This window comes from Lipophrys pholis (assembly GCF_963383615.2).
Source record: "Lipophrys pholis genome assembly, chromosome: 6".
Lineage (NCBI taxonomy): Eukaryota > Metazoa > Chordata > Actinopteri > Blenniiformes > Blenniidae > Lipophrys > Lipophrys pholis.
In genome coordinates this window covers 11549850-11575290 of record NC_137629.1, presented here as the reverse complement: position 1 = coordinate 11575290, position 25441 = coordinate 11549850, and the positions used below count along the sequence as shown (strand labels likewise).

Genomic DNA, 25441 nt, shown 5'->3' with positions numbered 1-25441 from the left:
AAACAATGACATTGATTGGGAGGATTTAATATGTGAAGTGGGCCAGTGGGTATGTTCATGGTTACTGTGCTCATTGATTCTGGATTTGACTCTAGAATATGTTTTGAAATGGTTAAAGCACAGTAGTTCTGCAGGGGAGCGTCACACATTCAAACAACATGAAGAAGAAAGAGGAGGAAAGTGGAGCATGTCTGCCTCCTCTCTGTTTTTCATTCTGCTTTTATTTTAGGCTTATCTCTTTATCAATTCCACTGACATCCTCTCTGTGTGTCTCTGGAGGTTTTATCTGCCGTCCTGAAGCTGAACACCTCCTCAGAGACAGTTGCATCCCACCTCTCAATGCCCCCAGCAGAGTGAGGGAGGGGATAAAGCCATCCTGCTCCCTCACATACTGTAACAACATGTGATGTGAGGAGCATAAGGAGGTAATGTGAGGAGAGGTCATCACAGTGGAGAAGCATGCAGAGACTTTTCATAGTGAGGAACCTGTCATGCTCGTTTAGCATCTGATTCAGGGGTCAGTGGGTCTCCAGTCTGAGGTCATTAAACACCAACCTGGACGTACGTGAATGTTTCTGGCACATGGACTTGTCAGATTGATCAAATCAATAATTTTAATGAATGTATGCAGACCTGTCAGCGATGTGTCCAAACATTTAGATTATGTTGCACGTTCACAGAAACCACTACTGTTAGGATGAAGCTCAGCTTTTTGTCAGTTATCTTTAGTCTGTGGCTGGAGAGACGTCTGGATGAAACCCTCACTTTAAGAAATGATTGTGTTTGAGTGACAGAAGTGACAATGTCTGTATAAAACCAGATAGGTACTAGTATACTGTACATTAGCAATATTTCTTAGGAACACTGTCTGTTCGGATGTGATTGGCAGACAAACATCATGAACCTTCACAGCGTATTACTCAGTAGAGTTTGCGATCAGATCGTGGATTCGGCATGGAGTATCGTCCCCCAATCCGATCAGGAATAGGGATATTCATTTCCCATATATTTGTCTCTCTTTCCGTCCATGCTGTCTTTGTCTGTGGAAGGCTGCAGACCAACATGGAGGCTGGTTAGAGGGCGAAGAAGGGGAAGAGTCATTGTACTTTGAGTCTCCCGTCCTTTTATTCTGAGATTTGTTCAAAGTCTGTCACTCATTCATCCACATCTGAAGAGCCCATAATCAACCTTCATGCAGACCATCCACGCCCGCCTGCAGTCTGATTTCCACCCGCCCTGATCAGCGGGGAATTCAAGCACCGATTCACCGTGATGACTCTTTTTCTTCTCTCCCCTTCTTTCTTTTTTGGAGTGTGTCCGGCGGCATCTGCAGAAAAGTGGAGCTCTGACATGAAAAAGTTCAACTTCAGTTCATAATCCGCTTTGCCTTTGTGAAGTGACTGACTTTGAAACTCTCTATCGCAATTACCTCCCCACCCCACCCCCAAACTCACCGGAAATAGAAAGAGAGCCGGCACCCTCTCCTTATTTCACCGTCCGCCTCTCTTGGAATCCTTCCATTTGTTTGGGGAATTGTAAGTCTCTCTTTTTTTTTTTTGTTCTTAATTTATCTTTCATTATACTCTAATGGTTTTTCTCATTTGGAGCCTGGTGTGCATTAATGCACATGGAAATTAAAACTTTTTGGTTTGTGACAGAGATTAGCGTCGAGTGGAGGTCAAACATAATGGCTCCCATTCAACAAGAAAATAGATATGATTATACTGCACTTGCTCTCCGTTCAACTTTTGTCCTCAATCTAAACTGTGCTGCCACGATAGCTCTGCCCTCATTACGCAGCTACAAAGGGGCCGGGGTCCACGCTTCACACTGCTGCTCTCCTTATTTGCCGCCCTATATTTGATGTTAGGAAAGGATTCTGCTGCCAAAAAAAGACAGAGTGAGATATTTCATCTGTAGTTTATCCCCCGCTCTCTGTTTGCTTGTAATATTTATAGTTTGTACCAACAAAGACTTGAGGCTTTTGTCGCGGGATGAGCAAATCAATGAATATTCAGCGTGTACTGAAAGATTAAGCTGGCCTACAGATGACTTAGTGTGTGTCTGAACTCTACCTCCTTATTGGTTCATCACCATCTGTAACTGCCATAATCTACCTTGGATTACAGCTGCAACATGTACTTCAGATGGATAAAAACACCCCACAACGCCTCCTAAATCTACAGAGAGGTTGTAAAAAGAAATGAGTGGATTACAAAATGTGTGTCAACACCAGCGAGGAGACAAAAAAAGCTTCATTCTTTCCTTTTTTTTCTTTTTTTTTTTACTGGTGAACATATTGAGGTCATGTTCACCTTTTATCAGATGTTTTGGGGGAAGTAATCACAAGTGTTCATTTCATGCTCAGATTAGTGGGATGGAAAGCTTTAATCACGCAAACACCACAGGGCCATTGCCCTCACACAAAATCAAGCGTTTTCACTTACTAACCTCTCAGATGCCCTTAAATCTGAGTGGAAGACATCAAATGAAATAACTATTGGTAAAAGGTTGACTGATTTAAAAGCATCCACCATTTAAGTGAACGGCAGGTTTGAGCCTGTAATAAAAGTGGGCCATATGTTTGTCTGTGAAGAGCTTTAACCTGTTCAGTCACACACAACTGCGCTCACCACTTTCTTATTGACAGTAAAAGACAATGAGCGGGAGTTTTACTGAGGACAGGACCAGTCTGAGTACTCCACTGAAACTCAGTGACATCAAAGTCATAGCGGAGATTATACTGTATCTCTTAACCATTTAAATCCACAATAATGATTCCCCTAAATCCAGAATACAAATAAATACATCTCAATCTGGACAAGCATGTCAGAGATAAGGGACATGGGGACATGGTCCCAGCAGAAGTGTCCTGCACAGTCACCTCATAATGTAAAATAGAAGTAGCTGCTAATTGTGCTTGGTTGTGATCACACTGTTTGATGAACCACACTGAGACCTCACAGATCCTTGATGCAGCAGGGCGCACTGCGAGCAGAGGAGCAGCAGCAACAAAACCAAACTGTGAGGGGGATGAATTTATGAACACACGCATGCTGCACACGAGCAACACCCTTGTCTCAAGACTGATCCCAAGGATTAGACTGCTTCTCGCTGTTTTGCCCATCAAGGAGCAGTTTCATTATTTGTTTCTGAATAATAATAATAATAATAATAATAATAATAATAATAATAATAATAATAATAATAATAATAATAATAATAATTATAATTATAATAATAATAATAATAATAATAATAATAATAATAATAATAATAATAAGAAGAAGAAGAAGAAGAAGAAGAAGAAGAAGAAGAAGTGGTATCAAAGTTCAATGCATGGATGGATGGATGGATGGATGGATGGATGGATGGATGGATGGATGGATGGATGGATGGATGGATGGATGGATGATGGATGATGGATGGATGGATGGGTGGATGGATAATAGCTTAATGTTATTATGTTTATGGCTTTATGTTGTTTTAATCACTGCGAGTCAGTAAGATGAATCCTCTAAACTGAAATCAACCCTTTTCCTCTCCTTGTATGTAGAAGACTGTTATTAACTTCATTTATTCACTCATTCATATCCTTATATCCAGGCTCATACAGTTTGAATAACATCTCTGGTCAACATTGATAGTAATAATAGAAGAAAGAACCAAAATGCTCTCAATATTTGCTGTATTTATTACTGCCCAAACTCTTCCACACAGGTATAAAAATTAATTGAGGTTATTTCAGCTTGATTTCTTCTTGCCAGTGTTGTAAAATATCAGAATTAAATCAAAACAAGAGAGTGGCTCCTGCAAATTTGTAGAAATAAAGGGAAATACAGAGTACTCTGTGAGCTTCACATTTACAGATTATAGATTTACATTTAAACCATCTAAACCATCTATTTTCCACTGAGAACTCAGTTGTATCCAAAACAGAATGATATAAAATGACCACACACCTCTGTTTGCATGATTAAAATAAATAAGTGTAGTCACTTCCTACCACTGATAGTGAGATATTTTTATCCTTTATCCCCAGTCGGCCTTCAGATTCTGCATTTTTGAAGAAGTGTGATCTGAGGGCTTCATGCCAAAGAGCCACAACGTGCAGTAGTGAGCAGGACGGGTCTTCACTGCTCTTTCTTTGTGATTTACTGTCTCCCATCTGCCCCCATTCAGGGTTGTGTTTTAAATGTTCTCTCCGTTAATCAGGTTTCTATTAACAGTAAAGCTGAACTCCACAACTTTGCTTTCAACACAGCCCAGGTGGAAAAACAACAGAAAACAGGCTCCGTCACAGCTGATGGGCAACAGAGGCAAGAGAAACAGCACTGTTATCTGGAAGAACCAATGTCAGAACACAAAGACATTAACATAATGTATCTCAGTCAGGGGTGCTCAACATAAGGCCTGTGGGCCAAAACCGGCCAGCAAATGGTCCACCAAAAAGAGGCAAATGGTTAAAATCTCAAAGAAAACATTGATTTTTAATTTTTTTTTTAACACATTTCTTAAGCGGAGCAGACACAACACGACAATGACTGGAGCCGATATATCAGTAATGCTGCCGTGAAAAATACCAGCAAACGAGCATTGGGCTCGAAACCCTTTTGTAAAAACACCCATAATGCAACAGCTCTAGAGGTTTTCACTGGATTTTGCACCAGATGGTTTCATTAAAATTGTTGAGATTGCAGTAATTTTTAGTACCAATTTTTTAGATTTGGAAAAATGCAAACTTAGTTATGGTACCGTTTTATATTATTGGACATCCCTTATTTAGCGAAGTTTTTCAGTTCATCACGACTCATCCACAACATGTTTGCATATTGCACATTACCCTGCAGCACAAAACACAAAGAAAGGCAGATGAGACCTTCTGTTTCACCATTTTTCAGTTTATTGTTGGCATATTGGTGTGTTTGTAACGTGTGAGAAAGAAATGTGTGTATACTGGATTGCAACTCCACTGTGTACAACACTCTTGGCATTCAATCGAGGTTTCTGTTTCATTAGAAATGGACCCTTCAAAGTTTTGGTTACAATGACACAGAATTACCATTTCAATCAAAAATCATGACCTCCTCTTTAATAATAGACATGATCTTTATCAATATCCAAAGGTGTAAAATAAAAGTATGAAATAATGTGAAGGGATGAGGAATTGAGTTTGACACCTACTGAGGCTGTTGTGTCTCTTCAGGTCTCCCCGAGCCTTCAACAAGAGTCAGACCTCTGAATCAGAATGTGGAACCCAGCAAACAAATAGCACGCCTTCAGAACAAGTAGATATAGATAGATTTATATATAGTTTTATATTCAGCTTGAAACTTTTTAAAAGAGTACAGTAAACACTTCTCACACATGATAGAAACTACTTGACGCCTCAGAGTCAGAATCAGTGCAGGCCCAGTGCGGCTCAGGCCTGCGGCATGGTGAACAAAATCAACCCCAAAGTAAACCAAAAAGAATCAAAAGAACGGCTTTTATTTTTAAGAAACATAAATAAAAATAAAAATAGATCCTGCCCACAATCTTTTCTTACAAAGTTTGAAGTAGTTTGGAATAGAGACACCTGACCACACAACAGAATAGAAAAATCTAAAACAGTGGTATTGCATTGTGAAATGCACAAAGATCCTCCTGTACATTTTGGCGTCTCCCTCGGTGAGTACAAACGCCTAAAGGGCTCAGTGGCGGCTTCTCCGGGTGGCTGTGGTTTTGGATTTGCCTTTCATAGTTCGCACACATTTTGAGTTCAAGATGTGTACATCAGCGCTGTAAACAGGCACACGCAGATTGGAAAAGGGCGGACTGAGTCAGCGTCCAGGTTCGTCTCCGTCCACCTCTGGTGGGTTTCTCAGTCCTGCTGAGACAATGGGGGTCTCCCTGTAAGGCGATCCATCTACCTGGCTGCACCTTGCTCCTCCTGCACCCTGCTGCTGCTGCTCCTCTTCCTCCTCCTCGTCCTCCTCAGACTGTCTGGGTGCCTTCAAGACCGGGCAGTGCTCCAAGCGCTTTCCAAAAGGAGGAACTTGTAGCTCCGTCAGAGGGTTTGTTCATCTGGTAGTTCAGGAGAAGTCTGTGTTTCTTATGTTACTTGTGTTTTTTGCAGAGTGAGGGGAGATTGGAGGGGGGTGGGGGGGGATGATTGGAAAACTGATGCTTTTATAGCCTTGGTTGTCTGGGAGCAATTGTGCAAAGTCACGCAGTCTCCGGTATGTCCACACGAAAGGAGCTAGCAAAGCCCTTTCCTCGCTGCGAAGCACACAATGACAGAAAGAGAAAAGCACAAAGGAATGTTAGATGGGTGGATTTCGGGGGGGTGGGGGGGAGGACAACACGGTCAAGTTTGTCTGAGAGGGATGAAACAGAAGAAACAAAACCAGCATTTAAATGGCCTCATTCACACAGAATTAGTGGGTTTACACATGCACAGAAAAAAAGGGGGGGGGGGGGGGGGGGTAGGAAACTTCACATCCCTCAGCTGGGACGTTTCACTGTGGTGAAATGGCTCATGGATAATGTGTGTGTGTGTGTGTGTGTGTGTGTGTGTGTGTGTGTGTGTGTGTGTGTGTGTGTGTGTGTGTGTGTGTGTGTGTGTGTGTGTGTGTGAACAGAGGACGGGCTGTGTGCAGCGCTGACACATTTCAGGGGTTGAACTGGTGAATATTGCCAATTTATTTAGGGCGACAACAAAAAGAGGTTGCCCCCTTCAGTCCCAGAGTGTGATGACCGTAATCTCTGGCTATCGACCCCCACCCACCCCTCCCAGCTTGGGGCCCAGGGGTCGGCCCCTCCCAGGACAAAGAGCCTCTGTGTATCAGTGGCTCACTTGATCAGATTAGAGAGCTTCAGCTTCTCGGTATCATCCTTCAGTCCTTCCCTCCTCCACCCCCGTCTTTCTCTCTCTCGCCCTCCGACTGTTGTTCCCTCTTCGCCATTATCCGCCCCCTCGCCACCGCCCCCTCTCTCATTAGCATACGGGCCACAGTGATCCACTTTGAGAGTGCACTGAGTGCCAGTGTTCGTGGGAAACACTGCGAGATTGGGAGCTCTTCACTTGGAGAGCTGCATAATAAGGCACATCCACATCCACTATTAGGAGCAGAGCAACACGCAACAACAGCAAAAACAAAAAAACACAGCAGGGCTGAGAGGAGGTTTTTAATTCACATCTCCATCAGTAATTGCAGTTGTTTGATGGTTGGGCTTTAAATTGCACATTTTAAATCTCATCATGTCTAATAAGGGCTTTTCAAACTGTTAAATCTTAGACTGGAAAGTTTGTAAAAACACACAAATCATGTTTTCACATTAGTTTGATTGTGTTTAATTGAAACTGAAAGGCAATTTTCTTTTACTGCACAGAGATTTGAAGGAAAACTTGCAATTTGTTATAATTATTCTCATCATTATCTGTGGATGCGAGCTTTTAGATTGATCTTCCTTAAAAAGGAAAAGAATGTAAAGTCATCTTGGTTGAGGACTCGCTTTTCCTCCAGGACATTTACTCCTATTGAAGAATGGAGGTTCACACGGTCACAATATAGAAAACCCACTGAATTCATAGCACATATTCACCTGGTTTGGTTTGTTACAAACAGCAGACAGTCTGTTAAAGAGCTTTGTTGAGACCTGAATAACTAAAATACTATTGGTTATATTGGTAAGTATCCTTGGGTTTGTAACAGGCCAAATATTTAAATCACCTTGGGTTTGTAAAAGGCCAAGTCAGGTGAAAAGGTGTTGTGAACTCAAGAGTTTTAATTGTTTTAACAGTGAGAACCGCCTTCCTCATAGAAGTGAATGTACTAGAGACCTTATCCAAGATGGCCATCATGCTGACACGACAACTCCAATGGGCAGCAACAGTCAATGATGCGTGTCCTCGTGTAGACGTCATGTGTCCATAACGCTATGTTGAAGCATCACGAATCAGCCAATCAAACTGCACCACTAAAAACCACTAATAATATGAAATCTTCAAGCATTTAACCACCTGAATATTAGTACAATTCTAATTGTCCTCAATAAAAGAAACACTGGAGAACATTGACACTGCGACTTGATAAGAGCTGGTGCTGTTCTTTGTTTTTGCATTTGCAGGAATGAAGACAGTCTTTATCTGCATTGCTTGATCTGATGTGCAGCCTCAATGTTAACTTAAAGACCTTCCTCCTCCTCTCTTGTCAGCGCTGCCAGCACAGCGTCTCTGCAGCCACACCAAAAGACAAAGACATTCTTAAGTGAGCGGTTTGGTGGCGTGGACGCTCGACATAAGAGTCATTTTTTGATCTCAGATAGAAAAAAGCAGAGCAACTGAATAAAACATTAATTAACGAGGGGAAAAAGCATTTTCCTGCTGTTCCTCTCAGCATGCTGTGGTTTTAAATGATGGCGCTATGGAAGCAGCAGGGCTCTGACAGTTTGATAATTCCAGCTCGCTGTGTTGGATGATGAGAGAGGGGGCCTCTTCAGGCACTGCTTGACAAAATTATAATTAAGCATTATCACCAAATTGCAGTGATTGAGGATGTATCTCTTTGTGGCCTTTGAATAAGAGTTTAGGAAACAGCAAATCTTTTGGAAATGCATCTTTTCCTTATTTTCTCCTCAATAATGTGAAACTGGTTTCTGACGCTGGGCTCCAGCGCAGTGACGTCTCCTGAATGAGAATGAGATGTTAAGCTCAGTGGCTGCCGCTCTTCTTCTCCCCTGATTAAAAACAGCCATTTTATATTGCCTGTCTGTGTGAGAGGGCCGGAGACTCTTATATTACAGACGTCGTTTCTTTGCCATAATGAGACAGAGCTTTCTTAATGCTAACATCTCCTCCCACGTCAAAGCAGCCTTATAGATCATAATTACTTTTGGCATGTGTAATTTGGAAGGGCCCACAGGACCCCACCACAGTGTGTGTGTGTGTGTGTGTGTGTGTGTGTGTGTGTGTGTGTGTGTGTGTGTGTGTGTGTGTGTGTGTGTGTGTGTGTGTGTGTGTGTGTGTGTGTGTGTGTGTGTGCGTGTGTGTGTGTGTGTGTGTGTGTGTAAAACAGTAGGTGAGGGAAGATAAGATCATCACAGTCGGTGATAATGGACATGCTTGAGAAAGAGGGAAGAGTTAGTCTAACACTCTGACAAGAGAGTTGTGAGAACAGGGGTCAGACCTGAAATGAATTTTACGCTTCCTTCCACCAGCCAATCCAAGGAGAAAATTGAATTTGGTACCTTTTTCTTTTTCACCTAATTTGATCAGTGGATCAGAGAGCGGCACAGGCGCCGAGGCCGGAGCAAACAGAATACTCACTTAAATAAGTCGGGTTATAAGGCGCTCGGGGACTAGGCAGAAATGCCTCCAACTCTTTCCTCTCTAGGGAGCCGTGCTGGTGGCTGAGCGGATGGTTTTGGTGGTGGAAGTGATGGAGGTGTTGGTGACTGAGGGGCGTCTCTTTGCCAAACGTGGAGAATGACTCAGGGCTTTCAAATACCTCTGTGTCTGGGACCGAGTCCATGCCGGGCACGTGGAGGTTGCTGCGATAGTCCGGGCCTTGGCGCCCGTCAGAGGGCACAAAGCTCGGCATCCAGCAGCGGTCAGAGTGGCCGAGGGCCTTACATTCCTCTGTGCAGTTAGAGAACAGATCAGCACCTGGACACGGGAGCAGAGAGAGGGAAAATTATTTTACTCCATCTGGTGTGACGAGAACGTTTCATTCTTCTCTGTGACACAATTCAAACCTCATCCCAGCTGGTCACACATGGCATAAAGGAGAATGTTTGATCTGCACACTCATCTTTCAAAGGTTGATGAAGACATAGTCACTAAAACTGCACGACTTTCGCTAAACACACATGTTTTTTGATAATATAATATGGCGAAAAGTAGAGCATGGACACAATGTGTGTGACCAGAACTCACTGCAGTTCAGACAGTCTTTGGTGATATGGACTATACTCTGTTCTATAATGCAAAAATTACAACTCAAATTATTGAAACGATTGATTGAACTGAACGATTCAAAGGTCCTGCAGCCTGAAAAACCTTGGTGTGCAGTACTGTTTGTTGGATGTAGGATGAGTGTAAAACTGTCAGCTTTCTGACTTCTTCTACAGCAGCATAGGAGAGGAAACGTGGTCGGTCAAAATCAAGATGTAAATCCACAAAGTAGTCTTCACTGTTACTTCCTTTGGAATCCGTCCAACCCAGAATGGAATTCCATGTTGATTGATTTGCCAGATTCAAATCTTGGCATTGATTTCATATATTTAGTTGTATTGTATTTTATGTAAGTTGAAGTGGGTAAGCGCCCTGTCGAGGCCTGTAGTACCATTTTAAAACACCAGATGGGGTGTTGAGTAATTCAGCATCAGTACAATCAGTTGTTTCCATGATGATTGATGTCAACAGTAAACACATTGCTTAGAACTAATAATGAGAGGACAGACTGCAGAGACACACCTGTAGAAACCCAACACACACAAACAGAACAATTTCAACAAAAACAAACAACAAACACACCAAAACAAGAGACGAGATCAGCATCAGACTTTAACTAAACCCATGTAGTTTGTCTGGATTAGATACTACGTTGATGATGCTATACACATGCACGCACACACGCACACACACACGCTCACACACACAGCGGGAATTTTATGGTATGTATTTATGCAACCTGCTCTTTGATTCTTCGAGTCAAAGCTTTCCATTTCACCAGCGTTAAGATCAAAGCTGCCCATACAATAGATAGAAAAACCTCTCTGCAACACGCACACACACCCACACACACACACACACACACACACACACACACACACACACACACACACACACACACACACACACACACACACACACACACACACACACACACACACACGCACACACACAGAAGCATCATGGAACTAAAATGACTCATGGGACTGCTGCTCCTGCTTTGTACCAGCGGAACTCAATGTAAAAAGAAATGTGATGTTTTCAGGACTTCTCCTGCTTAATTTTCATACATGAGCCCACACAGTAGTTCTACATTTAACTAGTAGACAAGTAAATGTCCTCAGCTCGGATCCAAGACACTAATCTTTTCACAAACACTGAAAAACATTAACCTGCAAAGCGATTTTAACTTAATTGAATCTGTGAAATTAACAATATAAATTAAAGTTAGTGTCTTTACACAAATGTATTAAATAGATTAATGTCAAAATTATTTGTTCAAAATACAGGACACTGTGATTTTTTTTGGGGGGGAGGGTAAATAATTTTATAATCTGAGCCAATCTTTTCAAATTCATCCACAAGACAAAAAATACACCATCTTGTTATCTTTACTAAGTTGCATTCAGTATTTTTAAAACACCAAATACTACAATTCCCATAAGCCATCAGCGTCCCCAAGTGCCACAGATGCGCAGAATGAAGATATACAAAGACAAATGTATTTCAAACTACTTGGATTTTACTTGATCAACATAAATAAGTTGAGCAAAAAAAATAAATTGCCCTTTTTAAAGTAGATCTAGTAGAATCATATTATCAGTGTACTTATGACCTTAAATATTTATCCAGGCTGATTTCACAAGACTGGAGGCTAAATACTGATCATGTCTGAGTTCTGCTCTTGGTGGAATTGATATCAATCATACTATTGTAATCTTGTGATCTTGAGATTCAGTGCTGAATCGGTCTCGGCTGAAGCCACAACATTTTAAAGTTTGTCACCAGTTTCTTCTTTCCACTCTTTTTTGATCACGTTCTTGTTTTTCTTCATAGATGCTGACTTCTAGACAACTTGACTCCACAGACACAGTCTTATTTTTATTTTTTTCTCACAACCAATTGCAAGCCTTTGCTTCTCCAAAATGAGCTATATTCTGCAGCCTTTCCTTGAAAATGAAACAGAGAACTGTGTCAGTGCATTGAGTTTGTGAGGCAAATGAAGGACATTTGAATCCATTTAAAACTACTCAAAGTGTCCCGGTTCACAGAGCAGCTGGGGTGAAATGAACTTACTAATGACATCCAGCATGGACACAGACACATCAGACCGGAGAAAGAACACCAGCACAACGCTGAAATTAAAGTTAATTCAAAGACGTTGGTGCATATTGTGCATAAGCTGGAATATACAGACTCCATGTCTGAGAGTATATTTATTTTAATGACATTTAACAGAAGAAGAGGTGTGGTCACCCTATGACCTCTTCAATGCTCTGCTGTGTGTGTGTGTGTGTGTGTGTGTGTGTGTGTGTGTGTGTGTGTGTGTGTGTGTGTGTGTGTGTGTGTATGTGTGTGTGTGTGTGTGTGTGTGTGTGTGTGTGTGTGTGTGTGTGTGTGTGTGTGTGTGTGTGTGTGTGTGTGTGTGTGTGTGTGTGAGACCCAGGCTTGAACACGCATCGACAAGCACACATTTAGGGGAGTGCTCTTGAACAAGGTGGGATAACAAAGAGAGGAACATGTGAGTGAGAGCACCGTGTGTGTGTGTGTGTGTGTGTTGTTGCTCCCTCTAGCCTGGGCATTAAATTAACTAAACTCCGAACTCAATAGTATTGGATTACACCCCGTCCCCCCCCTCCCCCCCTCCCCCCGGGCCTATTGTCCTGCATGAAAAGCCGGCTGCAGGTACGACTGGAAACCAGTTTGAGTGGGACCTTTCATGTGGAGTAATTATTTGTGCGGCTTTCTTCCTTTTTAATGGCAGGAAAAGCACCTTTTGTCAGCGAGCAGCGGAGTTTTCTGGAACGTGAGCTATTCAGGCCGAGTGTAAGCCTTAAGCCAAACTGTGTTTTCATTGCCCCATATGTTTTTTCTTTTTTTTTCTAGTCGGGTCTACATCTTGCTTATGCTTGTTTTTTGAAGCCTAAATCCTCTTGTTATGTGTGTGTGTGTGTGTGTGTGTGTGTGTGTGTGTGTGTGTGTGTGTGTGTGTGTGTGTGTGTGTGTGAGTTGCTTGTTTGGGGCTAAAAATCTGAACTGTCCAGCTCAGGCTATCTGCTGCTAATCCCTCTGAATACAGACTGATTAGGGTAAGACCGCCGCCATCCCAGTAAGCACAGTGTGAGTGTGTGTGTGTGTGTGTGTGTGTGTGTGTGTGTGTGTGTGTAGCGGTCAGCAAAGGGGGAATTTGCTTTGTTACAAAGCGGATTAATTTGGCTTGCCGTCACTAACAGCTTGGAAAAGTGCCCGGTCTCCTAACGAGAGGGGTTCCTTATTAAATATTAACCAACATGCCATAAATACACCAGCACTATTACATTTTAATACGGCTCCTACATGAGGAGGAAACAACTTATTGTACAGTTTGATGAGGCCTGCTGACATGGAGTGTGGAGCACCTGCAGCTGAAGGAGGGAGGACGCTCGGCTCTGCAGCCATTACAAAATGGATGCTGTGTTAATTCTCCAAATGGAAACGGGAAATGTGGCATTTAGGCTCTGTCAGGGAGATAAGACTCGCACAGAGAGAGAGAGAGAGAGAGGAAGACAGAGCCAGAGACACAAAGAGAGAGAGAGGCGCAGAGAGAGAGAGAGAGAGAGAGAGAGAGAGAGAGAGCAGACACAGAGGTGGAGGGGGGGTAATTTCAGCCACAAAGCCAGATCAAGACATTGTGATATTTCCTGACATTTTGGCAAAATTAGATGTTCCCCCGGCACATTAGACAGTGGCTCCACAATCAGGAGGATAAAAACATTTTGGGCTGTAAAACTGAGCACACACACACGCACACACACACGCACACACACACGCACACACACACGCGCAGGCTGAGCGGAGCTTACATTCTGAATAAAGGTTGTGGGTAATACCTTTATCTTCTCTGCCTAGTTTCTTCAGTTTCGCTGCCCGGCTCGCTGCCCTCTAACTCCAGAAGAGCTGTGTCACCCACGAGGGGGTTGGGGGGGGGGGGGGGGGGGGGGGGGGGGGAATCGGGGCTCATCGACCCTCGTTACTTGTGATGCCCGGTCTCGTCTTAGCATTCTGCATAGCGCTCGCGCAGGGCAAACGCAGAGTCCTGATAATAACCTTCATTTGGTAATTGGTATGCAGAGGTCTGAAAAATGAATTACTGATCAGCGAGCTGTTACCACGGTGATAACGTGAACCGCAGGCCTAAGGAGGGATTCATCACAGCAAGTGGGGGAGAGCGACGGGAGCGGAGGGGGGACGAGGGGGGATCGAAAAGTGGATAAGCGCCTCGACTCAATCTTCTCCGAGTGCGTGACATTGGCCGTATTGAGAAAAAAAAGTACTTTATACATGTAGCAGGATGGGAGACGGGTCCCTGAAGGCTGGGCGGTGTTGGGGGATGGAGGAGGGTGGAGGAGGGCCCCAAAGTGGGTGAAGAGCACTTTAATTCTATTCAGGAGTAAACAGGCTCATCACAGAGACACTACAGAGAAATCCCAACTCTGGAGAGAAAATCCTGAAATGAAAATCCTTCACTCTTCTCACTCACAGACACACGAGCTGATGAATACTCCTCACCAGGCGCCTTCACATATCAGATACGGACAAGCAAACCAAATAAAACCCTCACCTGACATCAGACAAGATGACATCTATCTGTTCTTTTAACGACACTGACGATGAGAAGCTATGTCAAGAGTTTTTTTATCATCATATAAATGCAATGATATTTTGTTTCTCTTAACTTTGTTTTGATCAAATAGAAAAAGTGTCAATTACAGTAATTCCGTTTGCACCTACTCAATTGAAAAAAGTAGTGTTCACAATAATTAACATTATATTGCAGCACAAAAGTACTAGGACAATAAAAATGTTGTCAGAAAAATAGTTTAGAATTAATTTTCCTGTTCTCAGAAAGCCACTGTAATAAAAACACTAATAATATATTTCAGGCCTAAAAAAAGAGCTGAGCATGTTTTTGGAGATACGTCCGTTTTATGTCAGTCACATGCTGTTCGTACATCAGAACTTTAATTAAATGTATTTTAATTCCAGGGTTTAACACACTGAATGAAATAATAAAAACACACATGTAGAATTGTGAGTGTGTCCTAGAATAGAGGTCTGCAACCTGCTCTTCTGTCATGGCTCCCTGAAGCTTTAACTAAATTATACGTCAAGAAACATTTCATTTTAAATGTATTGTTTACATAACAGGGCCATTTTAAAAGGATTTTTAAAACTCTCGGTTAAAAAGGGATCTAAAAAAAGCACAATAACTAACTAACAAAAAAAAAAACTAAAATGATTAAATTTCTTAAAGGAAAAATCAAAAAAACATACAAAACTGCTTTAAATGAGTGAAAATGCTTGAAATAAATAAATTGTCTCCAAAATGCTGAAACAAATGTGTGTGGGGCTGTGAACAACCCAGCTGGAATTAGAATGAAATGTTGATCATTATAATTGAAAGTTCCTAAATGTTTCTGTGTATTATATCAAAACTGTATATATGAAAAGTTAAGATGTGCTTTGCGTCATTTTCACTGGTGTTTTGCGACTCCAGGTAAATTATATCTGCTGGAAAGTGACAAAGTCATCTCTTTTGGTCATAAAGGCTGCAGATCCTTGTCCCAGAAGTTGTGCATGTGATAACATAATCCCTGTTTGGATCATGGCTGCACTGTTTTCAGTTTTCTCCTTCTGCTGAACGACGCTGGCTGCACTGTTTTTAGTTTCTGCTGGTATAAAGTTGTAAAACTACAGTTCACAGTTAACCTCAATGTTCATGAAAGAACCAAAGAAAACATTTCGATTGAAGGGGAAGCTCCTCTCACGTCTTCTTTTATACATAAAACTACTGATTCTAAAACTGAACACAGAACAAAAAAAAAACCCTATAAAAAGCTAAATGTGGCAGCCTGTGGGAAATAAAGAGAAGTAAAAACACCAATTATGTACTCATACGTGCATATTTTGTTTAATTTTCTTGCTTCTCATCTAAAGGAATCGTGAATGTGAGAGTAAAGTGCACGTGTGGAGGTGTGTGTTAACTCCTCCTGAAGCCGGCTGAAGAGTGAGATTGTGAGTGCACTGATGTGTTTTCTCCCCCAACCGCTGTCGCTCCTGATCAATCCAGAGCCTCTGGGCTTTTTTGACTGGCGGTCAGACAGAATCCGCAGCCTTGCTTTGATGGCTCTGCATGAACTCATTGTTCTGGACATCTTATAGACTGAGCATTTTTTTTTTTCAGGAGGCCAGAAAAATCAAGACATGACTTTGCCCCGTATGGCCAGCAGCAGACCTGTGCCCAGTGCAGCCTCCTGTGTGAGCGGGTCTGAGCTCAATTAGCACATTATGAGGTGCATCAAGGCTGAAACTACATCTCCATCACATCACCGTTGCTTTACGCTGCAGAGCTCAAGAGCACATAATGTGCTGATTTTGTTGATCCGGCTCCTTCGCGGCTCTGCAGTGTGAACTGGAGGAGTTTGATCCCACCTGAGCACAATGCAAGCTACAGAATGTGACGGAGGGAATGTGTGTGTTCCATCCTGTGACCATCACAGACGATCTGTGGTTCCGTTTTAAAGGCATCCTTGATCAGGACAAAAAGTGAGTGGCTTTTGATCAGCCAACGGTGGAGCACGCTGCTTGAAGCAGCAGACAATTTTGGCATGGCGACGCCGAGAGTCTCAGGAAAAAGAAAAAAAAATAAATCTCTGTGTCAACAAAAAAATACAAGGAGCATGCGGGGAAGGAAAAAAAGAGGAGTGACGGCTGCGTCCTCCTCTGTGAGGCCTGTTTTATTCCATGTCTCTGCCCGAGAGCAGCGATTTGAAACATTTACAGAGAGTCTGAGTGACGGAGGAAGGCTAACCGGCCCGTGATGGACGAGCCGGACACGTGTTCATCCACCATTAGCATTTATTAAACACTGATGCAGTCGGAGTGAACCCTCTGCTCAGGCAAACTCAATTAGCACACAAAGAAACACGCTCTCCGGCACAATCATACGGACGCTAAGCCACACTATCAATTATCCTAATCAAACAAAGACTTAATGCACAGCAAATAATCTGTTTAATGGCTTTAAGCTGCCCTGATCACTGAACACTGAACACTGAGTAACTGCCGACTATTTGCCACACCAAGGGGACTCAAAGTCAGTGCTGAAGTGCTGCTGAGCCACCAGAGTGCAGTTTGTTGGTTTCACCGCTCTCCACAAAGTCATTCCAGGAGCTATCGGTGGATTTCTCTTCAGTGGATAATGTTCAACTATTCCCAGTGTGAAACTGTCAGTCTTCCCTGAAATGAAGTGAAAATCAGGACTGAACCAGAGTGTGCAGTTCAAAGACAGTGAAATAAACGGAGAGGCCCACTAGTCACAGTCTTCACACGGAAAACACTGTTTGAATTGTGGTTCCAGGGAAAAAAAGAACGTTTTCTTTGTCATAGAAAGACATTTTAAAACCTGACGTTTATGTTAGGATGAATTCATGACAACATTACTAAACTGTGGTGCAGTTTTCAGTCTAAGAACTAATGTTGGTGTAATAAAACTGAATGTTAAAGCAGTGAACCTGTGAGTCTGAGCAGTTCACTGTGGATGAAGCGAGGGTCTGTGTTAACCGTCCAGACCCCTGCTGGGAGTGACGGAGTGACCCCCCGCTGAGGCTGAGCAGACATGATGACAGGGTGGATCCAGGGAGGGTCGGCACCAACACAAAGATCTGCACTGAATCAAGACATTCAGCTTCAGGATTGTTTCAGCTCCGAAGACTCTTTTAGGCGGGAGAGATTCCAAGAGGAGAAAGAAGGGAGGATTGGAGGGAGGGAGGTGGGGAGCGGCAGCATGAATGAATACATTAATTAATCTAATGAACGAATGAATCGCCTGTTTTGTTTGCTGAGACCTATTTGGTGCGCTTCCTGAGCGCCGCCTCATTAAGAAGCCTGTCACATCTCGTCGAGTGGTCTCCAGCGCCGAATGGCCGAGCTCGGGGAGAGAGGGCTGCTCGTTACCACCGCCACGTACGGACAAACAGCAGCTCCGCTTCACTTTCTGTTCCGTCGTCACATGACGGAGAAGACGCTGGCTTCTCAGGCCATCAACACCACACTAATCCGCAAGTATTTTGGTGGTTAATGAATCCCTCAGCCTCTGTTTGGTTGAGTTGAAGAAAGTAAACATGTCTGATGAACTTGTTCTGTATGTTGCTATATTAAATGTCTTGTTTACTGAGGCCAAAGACTTCAGGAATCATCCAACAACTGTTATTTTTCACAATCACTGAACAGATGATTCTTGAAAACATTTCCAAGACTGAATCTTCCATGAACTCCCAGAGCAGGGTGACCAGAGAAAACAGGCCAGTAGCATTGGAGATGACCGTCAGACACCAAACTGCCCCACATGAGGCCGACTCCAGCCGTGTCATTAAAAACAGCTTTCATTTTTCCAGACCGGCACAATGTGCTGCTGCTGAGCAACACAACAGCACCGGGACAGAGGCAGCAATCTGCTCACACTGCATAGTAACCACATGCTAATCAGCAGATCCTCCACCACAGCGGAGAGCTGTGAGCGGTCAGACGGCTCTTACCAGAGGAATGGCCTCGATTGGTGGCATCGTGGTCACTGTCTCCCTGCTCACTGTCTCCGTGGCCGCTATCTTTGGAGCTGACCAGGTCTGCTTCCTGGAAGGCCGAACTGAAAGCAAACAGATCACTCCATCACATCCCCACCTCCTATTAATCTGGTCACATCGGAGTGATGACGCACAGATCAGTTTGTGAAACAGCAGGAAAAAGTCCCGCCATGAGAAGGTCCGTCCATATTTACCTGTTGACACGTCTCGGCCTGTCGACCAGGTAGCTGAGTTCAGCTCGCTGATGTTTGGTCTGAAAGAGAAGGGGGGAGGGGGGGGTCAGTGTCGCTGGAGCGTCTTACATAATACGATTAGCATAGAGAGAAAAAGGCAAGAGGGAAAACATCAGCACCATCGAGCCAGAGATGATGCAACCCACACAGTACCCTGCTCGCCATGAAATGACTGTTTCAGACATTATATCTGTGTGTTGTGTGAAGAGGTGTGTTTTCCTACACGGTGGCGGCGACGGGAGGGAGGGAAAAGAGGAGTGGGGAGTGAGGGGGGGGAGTTGGGGAGCGTGGCTCTACAGATATGTTGCCAAGATTAAGTAGTGCATCTATTCAGGCTGGCACGGCCCAGAGACGCATCTTTGTTCTAGTGCGACTCAGCAACATTGTGACCAGCGTGCTTAATGCAAAAGCTCCTCTACACACACACACACACACACACACACACACACACACACACACACACACACACACACACACACACACACACACACACACACACACACACACACACACACACACACACACACACACACACACACACACACACAGATTCTCCCATAGCAATCAGCAGCCTCTGAGCCAGGCACTGATGCAGTGAGGATTGTTAAACTGAAGGCGTTGTGTAGCAGCACGTAAACATATTAACTTGTAAACATTTAAATTTGTTAACATGTAAACATGCAGTCGTTCCCTGTAAGGCAACATGTTAGTGGCTGGTAGAGAAATGACTATGAATATTTCTGATGTGTGTCGGAGGACACACACTGTGTGTTTTGTAAATCCTGGATGCTGATCTCAAGAGAAAGAATTTAGGATGATGGATGAGGCTCCAGTCTGAAACATTCTGGATCTGAAATGTAAAATCTCATCATCAAACAGGCAGGCGTCATGTGTCTGAAGGTTTTGGACATGCGGAGGGTCTCGGTATGGAGGAGGAGGTTAAATCACAGGTATGAGAAGGACTCTTACCTCATTTGATAAAATGCTGCCGTTTGATATGATGTCAGGCTGCTGGTCTGTGTACCCTGTCACTATGGCCCCGCACGGGTTGTGATCGGTGTCTGAGCTCCTAGACGGACTACACGGCTTTAGGAACATGAGGTCGGTTTTGGCAGACTCTGGAGTCAGACATACCTGGTAGCAATAGTTCTGGTTTTGATGGTGGGAGCCGAAGCTCCCTGACTCCTCCACAGGGACCTGAGCCGTACCAGTCCCGCTGACGTTAACAGCACTTTGCACCAGCATGATATCCGACTTGCTGAGCTTTTTCTTGCGTGCCCGGCCCTGCCGCGAGCAGCAGGAGCTGCAGCCGAGGCAGCACTCACTGGTGAGGCAGGTGTAGATGTTGAGCTTTTTGTCTTTCTGGCAGCGCACGGCCAGCACGATCATGACGAGGAGGAAGATGAAGGAGACGGAGCCCAGGGCGATGATGAGGATGAGGGTGAGGTCCAGGGTGCCATCCTTGGCCTTGGTGGCACCCGCACGGTCCCCGCTGTTGCCACGGCCTTCAGCCACGCTGTCCACCAGCACCACCAGCACGCTTGCACTGGAGGACAGTGGCGGCTGGCCGTGGTCCCTGACCTCAATCAGCAGGTCGTAGAGCTGGTGGGGGTCGCGCTTGGGGGAAACTCTCCTGGCTGTCCTGAGCTCGCCCGTCCTCCAGTCCATCCGGAACATGCCGTTCTCGTTACCCCTCTGGATGCTGTAGGACAAGCGGGCATTCTCGCCGTCATCCCCATCCATGGCCACGATTCGGGTCACCAGGTAGCCCGGCTCGGCAGAGCGGGGCAGGGGCTCCTTGGCAGTGCCGTTCTTTCCTAGGGGGGCCAGCACCAGGGGGGCATTGTCGTTCTGGTCCACAATGATGACTTTGACAGTGGCGTTGGAGGAGAGCTCCGGGGTGCCCGCATCTATGGCCTGGACCATGAAGGTGAAATCCTTCAGCTGCTCATAATCAAAGGACCTAAGAGCATACAGATAACCGGTCTCCTCATTGATGGACACGTAGGTTTTGACTGACATGCCCTGAATGTCGCACTCTAATATGGAGTAGCTGATGAGCGCGTTCTGCCCCACGTCGGGGTCCAGGGCCGTCACTGCGTGGATGTACGCCCCTGGCACGTTGTTCTCTGTCACATACACATCATAGCTGGCCTGCGTGAACGTGGGCGCGTTGTCGTTCTCGTCTGACACCTGGACCCTGATGGACTTGCTGGTGGTCAGAGACGGTGTGCCTTTATCCCGCGCGACCACCGTGACGGAGTAGGAGTCCGCCTGCTCGCGGTTTAACGGCCCGTCGGTCACTATGGTGAAATAATTCCTGAAGGAAGATTTTAATTTAAACGGCACATCACCGAGAATCTCCACGTGGATCTGTCCGTTCTCCTCCGCGTCTCGGTCCGTGACGCTGAGCAGCGCGATGACGGTGCCCGGAGCCGCTTTCTCACTCACGGACTCGGTGACGGTGCTGAAGGTGATCTCCGGCGCGTTGTCGTTCAGGTCACTGACTTTCACCAGCACTTTGCAGTGCGCGGGCACGGCGTTTGGCCCCAAATCCTTGGCTTGGACAAAGATCTGATACAAGCTGCTCTCCTCGAAGTCCACCTCTCCGCGCACCTCGATGCGCCCGGTGCGCGGGTCAATGCTGAACAGGTCTTTGACGCGGTTGGAGATGTGGTTGCTGAAGGAATAAACGATCTCCCCGTTCAGACCCTCGTCCATATCCGTGGCGTTCAGCTGAATGACCAGCGTGCCCACCGGTGCGTTCTCCGAGAGGCTCACCGTGTAGACGGGCTGGTCAAACACAGGTACGTTATCGTTGGAGTCCAACACTTTAACCACCAGAAGCGCCGTCCCGGTGCGCGGAGGCTGACCACCGTCTACCGCGGTGAGCACGTACCTGTGCGCAGCCTGCTGCTCCCGGTCCAGTGGCTTCTCCAAGACCAACTCTGCGAACTTGTTTCCGTCCGTTTGGGTCTGCACGTCCAGGTAAAAGTAGTTGTTCGTGGTGATGTCGTACGTGCGTAAAGCGTTGGAGCCCACGTCCGGGTCGAAGGCGCTCTCCAGGGGGAAACGGGTGCCCGGAGTGGCGCTCTCGGAAATCTCCACCGTGATGTCCGTCTCCGGGAAGCTTGGCGGGTTGTCGTTTATGTCTACCACCTCAATTTCAACCCGAAACAGTTCCAGCGGGTTCTCCAGAAACACCTCCATGTTCAGCTGGCACGTAGCGCTCTGCTTGCAGATCTGCTCCCGGTCGATTTTCTCGTTAACGAACAGGACGCCGTTCTCCAAGTTTACCTCCAGGTACGGGGAGCGTGAACTGGGCACCACCTGGAAGCGGCGGGAGGCCAGCTTGGTGAGGTCCAGCCCCAGATCCTCGGCTATGTTCCCCACCAAGGTCCCATGGTCCGCCTCCTCCGGGACAGAGTAACGTATCTGAGAGAGCGCTCCATCCGCGATGCACAGGGCAATCAAAAGCACAATCATCGCCGGAAAAAACAAGTGCACTTGGGAAAAATAGATCTCATAAACCGTATTATCCTCTCTTTAATGGTAAAATGTCAATTTCCATCACCCGTTACAATGAGGAGCAAGACTCTCCAAAAATGCGTAAAAGTCTCCAAAAATGCGTAAAGCGACGGGACAGACGCGTACTACTAAAATAAAGACATTTTCATTTTAAAAAGACTTATTTTTAAAACTGCAGCTGCGATTTATCTCTATTTTCTCTGCGCCGTTTGGCTTTTCAGATGCGTCCTGGAGAAGCCACAGCGCGCATCCTCGTTGAAGCGCAGTGCAGCCGGAGAGAAGCGGCCGGGCTGCGCAGGAGTTGGAAAAATAAATTATAATCCACATAAGAAACAGGATGGATGTGTCTTCTGTGCCAGAAGATGAAGGCAGGGTTTGTCCTTTTGTGTTTGTGGCTCTGTGCCTTCTGTTGGCACTCTGCTCCTGGACTGCGGTCTTCTCCACTACACGCTCTCCACTGATGCTTTCCACTCAACTATTTGCTTTTTCCCCGCATCGCGCCTCCCCCTGCAGCCTCCTAGGCTGGAAATCACGCTGAGCACCTACTTCTGATTGGTTAGGAGGGCTGTCGGTCAATGGTTTGGACCCGGCCCTGGCCTCCCTCACCGCGTCCCTGCCTCACTCTGCCTCACTTTGCCTCACTCTCCCACCCCGAGCCGGACCGGCCTCACTTTTAATGCCGCTTAGAAACAGAAAGCATTTTGAATAGTTTTGAACACTCCAACTCCCAACATTGATCTTCACATGTTCCCCTCAGTAATGATGAAAATGAGCAGAGGACTTGTTGACTTGGTGGCACGGCCGCTGTCAGCCCTGGGACGAACGGGGTTAATGCATGCAAATGTTGTGATATGCATGCAGTGAATCATTCACCATTCATGTGCACTTCTCAAGGCAGTGCGCAATAATTACAGTGGTAACGTTATTATCTCTCCTGCAGCCGCACGGCGCGCAGAGCAGAGGAGAGGAGAGGAGAGGAGAGGAGAGGAGAGGAGAGGAGAGGAGAGGAGAGGAGAGGAGAGGAGAGTCAGGCGGAGTGGCGCTTCTGCGGAGCGCATACGACTCCTAGCGACGGATCCGCAGAGTGGCAGTGCGGCTCCCGATGTAGATCAGGTATAACACACACACACACACACACACACACACACACACACACACACACACACACACACACACACACACACACACACACACACACACACACACACACACACACACAAGAAGCACATTGACCGATAAATAACTCCCAAAGCACGTCAACATTTAACCAAATGTTTTTTTTTTCTAAACTTTAATCAGTTTAATCATTGAAAAAAATAAATGCCGTTTCAGAAACATGCAATCTTCACAATGGAAGATACTTCTTTTATTTTGTTGCAAACCAAAAAATGCTAAAATGGGTTGATTTTGTCCTGAAGGGAAGTTTATTTGTAAAGCACCATTCACACACAAGGCAATTCAAAAAGCTTCAAAGACATTTAAATGACAAGAGAGAATTAAAATAGGACAATATTTAAGAATCTAAAATGTAGCTAATAAAAATGCATTTAAGATTAGTAAAATATAGAATGATTACAAGGAGTAATGTATTAAAATTATGAGAATTCTTGAGCGAGTCTCCATCCCTGACCTCAGGGTTCAGTTTGATTCACTACTGTTACATAAACTGGAATTATCTCCAGTCAACATATCAGAAATATGAAAAAGACAAGGCAGGTGTTTGTGTTACAAATTCATCCTGCAGCTGGAGATAATTCATAACCGTGACTAGAGTCACTTTCATCATTTATCCACTTAATCTATGGCAAATAAAAGACACATTGTGATATTGATCAATAACTTTTGTCACATACAATCGGACCACTTTTAGTCAAATATTCCATACCAACACTTTAAACAAAGACTGGACAGAAAAGGGACAACAATATTACTCATATACAATGGAACAGTTGTTTCTTGATCTGAAGTGAAGAACCACAGCAAAGCATTTTTAAAATCACCTTTTCAGTCTTTTCACTCATGTAAAAAAACAGATACGAGCTCTTTGCCAGTTGAACTCTCATACATTATAGCACCACCTTAGAAATAGACCCATTTTAGAATAACTATTCTATTTTCAAACCTTTGTGATATTTCTTGAAGGTTATTTCGAGCAAAGCCACAGTTTTTCAAGTCACAAATTGACTTGTTAACACCATTAAGTTCATTCTTAATCTAATCTTACTCTTATTACTACGTTATGTATGATTACAATGGTTTAACAAAATAGATGTAATTTCTTTATATCTTTTCAACAGATAATTGATCTGAACATAATAGTTCTAACATGATTAAATGAATTATGTATTAAATAGGTGGAAGCTACAATACAATCTTGCTATGTATGTTGGAGGGATAAGTTGTATTTCTTCTGACTGCTTTTCGTAACCTGAATATAATGCCCTGCTGTTATTTATTCACTGTTTGTTTGTTGAGATATCTTTTAGTTGTTTGGTGTGAACAGTTTTCTTTGATTATGTGCATGTTTGAAATAAAAACATAAAATGACATTTTGAGTGAACTGTGCCAGATAAGCGGACTACAGTATTTCTTGTGTGGTACACAGAACATTGACATGAAACGGTCACTCCTTCACTAAAATGAGATCACGATGACCAACAGTTGTATATGTTTTGTTTCATGATCATCTTGAAGATGTAGATTCTCTGTAGAAGCTGTTCATGTTGATTATTGGTTGTGTGATGGTTTAAAGGTCTTGAGAAGAATGCTGCTTTGTTGTGGTCCAGTGATCCTCATGGACACTCCTCCATGGTTCTGTTCTAAATATTATTTCTGAATAAAACTCTCAGCACATTCCGTTTCAAAAATCAGTTGCTTAACACACTAATTGATCATTTTACAATCCCCTGCACTGCTCATAATGACAGTTACATGAAAGAGAGTCGATGAATATTCATTCTCAACAAGGCTGAGTACAGAAAGTGAAACATTTATCCATCTGCTGTACTTTGTCCTCCTCATTGTAGTGAACAAACACAGGCACAACTAGACTACCTTAGCAAAACCCACATTTACACATGGAGAACATGCAAACTCTACAAAGAACAGCTCCCACACCTGGA

At 44.4% G+C, this 25441-nt stretch overlaps 1 protein-coding gene across 1 annotated transcript; it reads right to left on the bottom strand.

The window, feature by feature from the left end:
- Positions 1 to 4888: 4888 nt before the first annotated feature.
- Positions 4889 to 22809, bottom strand: pcdh10b (protocadherin 10b). The gene is made up of 5 exons (XM_080465445.1): positions 19761 to 22809; positions 18753 to 18811; positions 18514 to 18620; positions 9492 to 9649; positions 4889 to 6261 (listed from the first exon to the last, which is right to left on the bottom strand). Exons 1-5 carry the CDS (start codon positions 22275 to 22277, stop codon positions 6208 to 6210), a joined length of 2895 nt encoding a protein of 964 aa, XP_080321571.1. The 5' UTR covers positions 22278 to 22809; the 3' UTR covers positions 4889 to 6207.
- Positions 22810 to 25441: the final 2632 nt, after the last annotated feature.

What these genes read in the sequence shown, in the direction of transcription:
- pcdh10b (XM_080465445.1), bottom strand. Translation starts at nt 22,277, where the DNA reads ATGATTGTGCTTTTGATTGCCCTGTGCATCGCGGATGGAGCGCTCTCT. An exon ending in AGGCCGAGACGTGTCAACAG is followed by an intron (nt 18,621 to 18,752) that starts GTAAATATGGAC and finishes GTTTGCTTTCAG; the next exon opens with TTCGGCCTTCCAGGAAGCAG. An exon ending in ACTCGGTCCCAGACACAGAG is followed by an intron (nt 6,262 to 9,491) that starts GTATTTGAAAGC and finishes TGTGCTTCGCAG; the next exon opens with CGAGGAAAGGGCTTTGCTAG.